Below are 9,405 nucleotides of genomic sequence, written 5' to 3'. Positions count from 1 at the left end.
TTTCTCTTTTTGTTTCTTTTCTTTTTCCTCCAACAACTGCTGTAATCTCTCTTCATGTTTATTTTGCTGTTTGAGCTGCCACTGTTGTAGGTTTTCTTGCAACTGCTGTTGTCTCTCTTCTTGTTTCTTTTCTTGTTTATTTTATAATTCTTCTTGTTTCTTTTGTTGTTCTTGTATTGCTGCCATCAAATCTGCTAAGCTGTAGTTTGATTTACCACTTCTCATTTCCATTTGTTTTTTTTCTTTTCTGTCCCACTCTCTGACACCAATTTGTTACGCCTCTGTGTTCGTTTGTTAATTTTCCATAAAAATTCTTTCCGAAGAAACTTTAGCGACACAAGTCCTTTCTTAATTAAAACTAGTTTATTCTTACTCAATTCAACTTTGCAATACACTTAATTTCCAGTCACGTTATAACAAACGCTATAATTCACAACAAACGAATGATTCACGAGCTTGACTCAATTGTCGTCTATCTCTGTTTGCAATTAAATTACATTCGATTTGTCTCACGTTATCCGGCGCACTTATATACAGGAATAGAGGGCTCCTAGCACATACTGGATTATTCGTGATGTTCCCAAATCCTTTGAGAATATCATGACGTGTTACCAGAGTCACGTGACTACCACTGTCGTAACATTAATATGGTATTTTAAATTGTCTTAAAACACCTTATCTGCAATTGTTACAAAAGACAGAAGATCAATAAAAAATATACTGTTTAACAATAACTAGCAATTAAATAAAGATCAATAAAAAATATATTGTTTAACAATAACTAACAATTAAATAAATATATAACAATATTAAGAGGGAAGGCAACTGTGTTACACCACCTGTTGACAAATTTTGTTTTTTTGGTCTGAACTGTTGACTAAAGGGAAGGCAACTGGCTGGCAGCACCTGCCACCAATGGCTTTTTTCCTTGCTTGTATGTACTGTGGTACTAATTGATTAATCAAACAACCTATTAAAAGAACCATCATATAATCAAATAGTAAATACCACTAACTGCCTAGTTATATTGTACGCCTTGTGCATTTGATTTCTTTTACTACCCGAGTTCATTTTAATTTTCTACTTCACATTTGTGGAGCCTGAATATTGCTGATACTTAAACTTATCTGTTAGGCATCATTGTACCTAAATACCACAACTACATACAATTTTTCCATTTATATTAACAGGTGTGCTCTTTCTAGGTTGAAGTTTCATGAATTATTATTCAAATCTCTAGTTTCAGAAACTCGTTTCTGCTCTGGATTATCTATTTGCTTCTGTTTTATGATCAAATAATTAGTTTTATCAATATTTAAAGACATTTTATTAGTTGAAAACCAATCTGTTAATCTTCCATTATGGTGTAACCATTCTAAGAAACCTCTTGACATGTTTGAGTTGGAAAGTTAAAGTAAACTGTTCTCAATTTTGATACTACTGTATGTAAAATCTTACTAAAATGATAAAATGCCAAAGGCTGGCTCTACAGCAATCTGACAAGAGCTTTTAGTGGACACTTCACTTAGATTTTCATCAAATTCATATCTAAGGTGAAAAATTAAATTAAGTAGAGCATCTAATTACAATATGTATTGCAATACTTTTTTTCTGAAACTTTTTCCAGTTTTGTTTCTTACTGTTATTTTCTCAGTTATTGAAATATTTGTGCATAACAAAACTAAAATACAATCAATTAACATTTACTAACAGACTACTTAAAAACGTTTCATGTTTTGTTTTCTGATGAAATCCAACTAGCTGAAAATCATGAACATATTTTTAAAACTGCTATTTCAACACAGTGGTGTAATAGAAGTATTCATAAAAATTTCTAAACAAAACTGAAACTTCATGTACATGAATTGGTAAAGTGCAACTGTACAGTGACATGTCTATTACAAGCAAAAAATTGTGTAACTATCACTTACAGTTGAACAAACAAACAAATGAATCTTATAACTGTTTAGTTGTTTTCACTTACCAGCACTATACGAGCTGCTTGGATTCCCCCAATTATATTTCAAGGCTAAATAAACTGCTTCAAGGACTTCTGAAGCCAGTGGAGTTGTTGCATTGTAATCCAAGTACACTGCCTTCCTGCATTAAAGTAAACAAACACATATTAAGTTTCCAAGAAAATAAATCTGATCAACACCATTACTTGAGCAAATACAAAGATTAATATCCTTGTGCTATGAATAACTGATATATGATTTTTGGTGCAATACATAAGTAGCTAATTTACATACTTACTAATTCAATTTCTACAGTTAACAAAAAAAGACTGATTAAGGACCTAGAGTATTAAAACATTTACTAATATGACTTCTGTTGTTAACTAAATTGTTTTGTTTCTTTTTAGTTTAGAGAATCATTAAAAAATTTCAATTTCATAAGTAGCATCATTTTTGAAAAAGAGTGTTCTTGTAATTTTATTTTCATACTTAATTCTAGTATTTTTTATTGTGTGAACACACCCTATGGAGATAATTATTTTTTGACTTTCAGAAATCTTTGGGTAATGTTTTGCTGAAAAGATTAATTACCAGCTATTCATAGGTTCTGATAAAGTAGAGGGAAAACAAGTGAATCAAAAATCCACTTGATGCTAGAAAGCACAAGCTGTAAGTGGAAACTTTTCTGATTATAAGATCAAAACTAGTGCATTTTTCAGAGCATTTCTATAAACAATATTAATACCAATACTGCTTGTAACTTAGCTAAAAATATTCTAATAGCATAACTCAATAGCTGCAGAAGACTAAAGCTGAGAATAATATTGATTTTATTCAGCAGTGTTTCGACAAGTTTTTTGAGAGTCAAGTTCATGGAAAATGTGTTTCATTATTGAGAAATGTCAAGACCTTAATTTAGAAAAACTTAGAAAAAGACTTGTTTGATGTAGGAAATAAATGTTGATACATATACAGGAAATAAAGGTAAGGGTCTCAACATGACTGGTGACAAAAACTTTATGGGAATGTGACAGAAAATTTTGACCATTTGTACTTTGCAAAAGATTGGTTATACTTATCATGGAATTATATAAATATTCAGTTTTGGTCTTACTATAGGAAGAACATAAATTTTCTGGAAAAAATGCAGAGAAGATATACTTAAATGATACCTCACTAACAAAGCCTGATCCCAATGGGAAGAGATTAAAAAAGTTAAATTTCTTAAATGCATAGAAAAAAAAAAGATTAAAATGACAAAGGATATTTAGTTCATTCAGACCACCTTTCCACTTATCAATTCAACAAATCACATCCAAAAATTAAATGTTGTCCTTTTCATCCAATTCTTATACAATAAATATTTAAAATAATTTCAATTAACAATGTGTCACATAATTGTCATGCTAAATACTGACCAAGTTTATATCTTCTATCTTCAACATTTTAAGAATGTTGTCATACAAACAACAAAAATCTCAATATAGTCTTCTGAAGCAGGGTTTCCCAAAGTGGAAGCCATGCTCCCTTAGAGGCTGTGAAGCTTTTTCATGGGGGCAAACAAAAAATGTGCCAAAAATACAGATGCTGAATTAATTTTAATTCTAAGTAAACATTAAGCCAAAAAAAATTACATTGAATTAACTAAATGATACAGTACGTCGAAAGAAGATGTTATAGCTTTTACTACAGCAATGTTTTTCAATCACCATGTCAGTCGGTCGCAAGACTTGAAAGAATGCTGACTGATTGCACTCGCACTTAAGCACCTATAATGTAACAGTAAAACAGGTTAGTCTTCATTTGCTATACTTTTCATAAAATCTTCATAACAGTGGTTATAGGTTGGAGGGGGATCTCAAACTTTTATATTCACATCCAGAGAGCCTCAGACTAAAATAGTTTAGGAACCACTGTTCAAATGCTTACACTCTTAATTGTCATGTTTGGATTCTAACCCTTTTAATTTCAATACTCAAACTTACCATCCATAGGCAGATTATCCATGTCCCTTAAAAACTTTAAACACCTGCATCAAGTCACCTTTATTTCTTTTGCTTGCTCAATAAAAAAACAAATTAAAACATTTATTGGTAAAACACATTGTCTATTGAATGTTTGGCTATACTGAAAAAAACTAAGAGCAAACAGGGTTATTGGTTCTACTTTTAAGAATTTTGAATATAAAAAATGTTATTGTAGTCTTAGAAAAACTCTGGTGAAGCCTCCTCTGAACCCCTCCCCCTTTTTATAAGGAAAATTATAAACATTTCGTTATGCTAATAATAAATTTCATCCAGTAAAAAGGATAGTTACTTAGTTACATCATTACTCTGCAACATATACCTCTCTGGCAAGTGATTTTTTTTTACTTTCAGCAATTCCTCGTTGTTTAGGGGTTTGCCATAAAATCCTGAAATCCTTCATATTCACCTGTGAGTGACCTTAAATAAATCCTTCACGAATTGAAAACCAAATATTATCAGCTGTGAACAGCACATGCAATTTAAATTCAACTAGCTCTTTGTTTTTGCAGGTGTAAAATCGTGTATTCAGTGACTTATGCAATAGTCATATCATGTCTCTTCTAGTTCTACGGCCTGCCCCATAGCTACGTTTTAAAGTATCAAAAATTGAAAGACTATGCTGAGTCATTCCGAGCTGTGTGATAATTTCCTTACTCAGTTTTAAAAATTTCGCGTCTGATGATTAATTTTTGTCAGAGGCTAAAAGTACCAAATTTATGACCAAAATTAAAACCGGGACAATATTCCAAAAAACTGGGTAGTCCAAATCCAACGTCCATGTCAAATCGGAATGTCTCGTCAAATTATTTTAACCGTCTACTCTAACCCTCATGTCTGACCCCACTCTAATTATTTTAGTCGTTACTTACCTTGTCATGGAATAAATGTCTTTGCAATTTTCAGTATCCATTTTTATGAACAATAGTGCCCCTCCCCCTTCACATCTGTAATGAAAATGTCATGGTGCTATTAAAACAATTGGGCTAAATTTTCATACATTTTGAATACTTTTTATTTACACCGCATCAATTCACATGGCTTTTCTAATAGCGCCATCTGGTAACATTTTTTCTCTTTATTTAATTTACGAATAAAATGAAATTTTGAATGAAACAGCTATTTGTAGGATAACATATTTATTTCTGTACAACGTTTCATTTTTAACAGCATTTCATACGGTTTTACATAAAAATATTTTCCCATGTTTCAATAGAAAACTGTATAATGGATTAAATCTGCTTCTAAAGTACAACTGAAACAGAAAATAAGACTTTCAATATAAACACACAAAACAAAATGCATATATTTTTTAGTTATCATTGTTCTAACAATAATCGTTAAAAGTGCTCTAGAGAAAGCAAATTACAACAACAATAACAATTACGGTTGAATACACACACACACACACACATATATATATAAACATATAGATAGATATGCTTTTATATATAAAAGGAAAAAATAAAACTTCGATTAATACTGTTACGTCTCTGGTCGTTTGTTAATTACCCGTAAAAATTCGTTCCGAAGAACTTCAGCGATATAAGTCCTTTCTTAAATAAAACTAGTTTATTCTTTCTCAATACAACTTTGCAGTACACTTAATTTCCACAGTCACTTTAACTTAAACACAAGCTATAATTCACAATGATTTACACACTTTACTTACGGCTTGACTCGATTATCTGTCTATATCTTCAATCTCTCTGTCTGCTATTCCAGTTCCGATTAATTGTCTCGCTTTATCTGGCGCGCTTTTATACAGGAATAGAGGAAGTCTAGCAAATACTGGATTATTCGTGATGTTCCCCGATCCTTCTAGATACTCATTATGTGTTACCAGCGTCACATGACTTCCGCTGTCGTAACAATACATATCTTGTTAGTGTAACCATACAATACGTTCTCGACATTATGGACATAGTCCCTAGAAGAGGACTGTTGCTCTCAGAAAAAAAATGTCTCTTAAAGAGTTCCAGATTCGCAAAAATCTTTCCTGAAATACCTTTACATTTCATTTGATATTTACAAGATCTGCAGTAGAAATACATTATAAATACATATTCATTAGATCATTTTTATTATGTGGCATAAAATATTTTCGCATTCATTTTTAGAACATGATGAGCTACTATTAAGGAGTAGGATTCAGAGAACATTGGAATTAACAGTTAACAATCCTAATTTATTCACGCTAAAAATCAAAGACAAAATTAGTGTTTTCGAGAGGATGGCGTCTTTTGTGGAGGTTTGAGAGCTCTCAACAATATCTATTGGACAGACCCATTACTAAGTCATGGCGGGTGGAACAGCCAATCCGGGCGAAAGAGGTTTGGGACGACAAATTGACGAAAATGTTTTACTACAGCACTCACAAGAGGCGCAAATGTGATACCCTAGTTACAGCTATACTGTTGGGGATCGGTGGGAAAAAAAACATGGAAAAATGTTACAGACTGAGAAAGCATGGTATTATATACATAAAACAATAATGTTATTCTTGTTAGGACATGTGTGCTACCAACGTCATTCCGTAATAATAAGGGAATTTGAGTTCTTATGGTATCAATTGTCTACTTTCATAGTATGTTCAAGTCTACATAAACATTTCCCAGTACAAGATGCATATGATATCATAGGTGAATGACCCAGAAAAATAGGTAATTAGTGCGAAAGATACTTATTTCTACCTTGACCAGTGTTCTATAGTTAAAATTAAATATTCTTTAATGCATGAAAATGTTTATGTTAAATAAGGCGTAAAAAACATCTAGTATGCCCTCATACTGCACACGCTGGCTCAAATATCCTTTTAACTTATATATTCTTATAAATATTCTTGTATACATGAAAATGTTTATGTTAAATAAGGCGTAAAAAACACCTAGTATGCCCTCATACTGCACACGCTGACTCAAATATCCTTTCAACTTATGAAAATGTTTATGTTAAATAAGGCATAAAAACACCTAGTGTGCCCTCATACTGCACACGCTGGCTCAAATATCATTTCAACTTATGAAAATGTTTATGTTAAATAAGGCATAAAAAACACATAGTATGCCCTCATACTGCACACGCTGGCTCAAATATCCTTTCAAGTTCTAATTCTTGTCATACTATGTTATATTTCACGTGTGGAAAATGAGAAGACCCATAATTGACTGTGAAAAATGATAATTTTTAAAGTTAATTTCGATATGTATTATGATGTAAATTAGAGTTGTGACTTTCACTTTTTCATCTTCCAATAATTTGCACAGAATCTTGTGTATCCATCCTGTGGAGGAAGTATCTTTTAATTCAATTCAGTTTAATTATTCCTTGTTTTTCCATGCTGTTGTTTTTTATTTCTTTAATTATTCATTGTTCTCCCACGTCTTTTTTTTTTTGAAAGCCTTACTCATCCTGTTTTGTAACTGGGAGTCTTCTGGCCAATTGGGATATTGGGGTTATCCATTCAGCACTAATCTTATCAGAGATTTCAATTGTCCTGTCTAAGTCATGAGGTCAGCTGGATCAAGTATATAAGTATTCCATGAACAATCAAATTATATCTGGCATTCATCACTTGCAAAATTTTCACAGCTATTATCATACAGGTCCTATAAATGAGATGGAGCTCCCTTCATGTGAAGATTTGGCAACAGACTTTCTATATTTCATGTTTAAGATGACTACATCTGATATTCTTTGTTATAAATTATACTTATACGGCTTCAAATCTTGCAATATTCCACCCATAATTAACTCAGATTTCAAAGTTTCTTGTGTTCTTGGTCCAAATGATGGAATCTTTATTCTTCAAATCCACGAGAGTTCTTTAAACAAATAATATCCCAGGAAAAGTGGAGTGTTTAGTTCTACAACACTCCTGCTACTAGATATAAGGTTGTTCCTGATAATTCCTGGTATGAGTATTTCAATTCCTGGTGGTATAAGAACTGCCCTCCTTGTTGTTGAGTATTTCAATTCCTGGTGGTATAAGAACTGCCCTCCTTGTTGTCACTAATTCCATCAAAAAACTGGTGTTATTTTTCTTAATCAATTTTTCCCTTTGAGATGAAAATTTGTGCAGAGATCTTTTATTTTACATAGTTAACAGAATAGAAATATTAGTTGCCATCTACTTTTGTCTGATTGCAAAATGATTGGTGAAAATAGGTGTGCTGCCTTTTTATGGTTAGGTTCAGTTTCATCAGACTGCATTAGCTTAGGTTATAATAGGAAAGGTTTGGATAGGTCGTGTACTTTTCCATTTGTCTACATACACGACGGTTGTATAATAATTTTCATTTCAATATACGAGGGCCACATGTTTACCTCTCATAACTTGTATTCATGATTACATCCACTACTGTGGACAGTACCACGTATATGACTATTGTAGTTCAACTGAAGAAAACACAAGAATGTGTCAAAATTAGTTTCTCTGATATCGATACTTCTGACAGTTTTTTCTATTTAGTGTGTTTTTCTACTGACGAATGCTAACTTCCAATCAGATGATCACGCTAAGTACATTATTACGCCAATTCGCGGAAGTTGTTGGGATAGCGATGATACAACAATTATTAAATCAGTACAGTAGCATAATGCATGCAGATATTGTAAAATTTATTTGGGGGCTATGACCCCAAAATATTCCCTGGTCAAATGCTCCTTTGCCCCTGCTAATTCGTCGCTTATGGTCATGTATTTAGTCAGAACTATAGGTATATGTAAATGACAGTCGTGTGGTTGTTTTCGTTTACTTATATATACGACAGTCTTATATAAAGTATCAGCTTTTTTTCTACCTAAACAATTCTATTTCTGACTTGGGTGTTGTAACAGTTTCAATTGTTAAGCGGATTCTTTTGAATTATTTAGTAAAAATAATGCAAAATCCATTCCACTAAATAATAATGAAAGCATTTTGTTTCTTCTTCTTCTAGTTCTAAAGTTAATTTTATTAATGTTCACAGTTGACGCTAACACAATAATTTCACTTACTTTAATTTTTTTTGTTATACTTGTTTTGTTTTTTTTTGCCTTTTTATTAGCTGTATGTTTGTGGACCAACAATATCTAGCGTGGACTCGCGTATAACCGATTCGATTATATTGCTCATCAGGATTTTTACCAACCTATTCTCAAATCTGATTATATGCCCAAAGTAGTGCATAGTCCGTTATATATATAATAGCATTATTTTCTGTACAAGAAAAGAATCATTGAGACTCCATTCAGAAGAGGAACCCACTTTATAGAAAATAAAAGTTTGGAGATGGCTTGACTGGGTAATGAAGAAACTTTATTGTAAATGTACGACGTTTCGACAAGATTATGCCATCCTGATGACATAATCTTGTCGAAACGTCGCACATTTGTAATAAAGTTTTTTTTTCATTACCCAGTCAAGCCGTCTCCAAATTATT

General features: G+C 32.0%; 1 protein-coding gene across 1 annotated transcript in view; it reads right to left on the bottom strand.

Annotated features, from left to right (window-relative positions):
- LOC106461787 (selenocysteine lyase-like) overlaps positions 1–5,003 on the bottom strand; it is a 49,836-nt gene extending 44,833 nt beyond the window's left edge. The window contains exons 1-2 of the mRNA XM_022388837.1: positions 4,855–5,003; positions 1,985–2,100 (exon numbers count right to left, since the gene is read on the bottom strand). Coding sequence (XP_022244545.1) covers positions 1,985–2,100; positions 4,855–4,895 — 157 coding nt within the window. The 5' untranslated portion in view covers positions 4,896–5,003. The remainder of the gene's footprint in view (positions 1–1,984; positions 2,101–4,854) is intronic.
- Positions 5,004–9,405: the final 4,402 nt, after the last annotated feature.

This window comes from Limulus polyphemus, unplaced genomic scaffold (assembly GCF_000517525.1).
Source record: "Limulus polyphemus unplaced genomic scaffold, Limulus_polyphemus-2.1.2 Scaffold1031, whole genome shotgun sequence".
In the NCBI taxonomy this organism is placed as follows: domain Eukaryota; kingdom Metazoa; phylum Arthropoda; class Merostomata; order Xiphosura; family Limulidae; genus Limulus; species Limulus polyphemus.
This window is presented reverse-complemented; position numbering and strand designations above follow the sequence as displayed.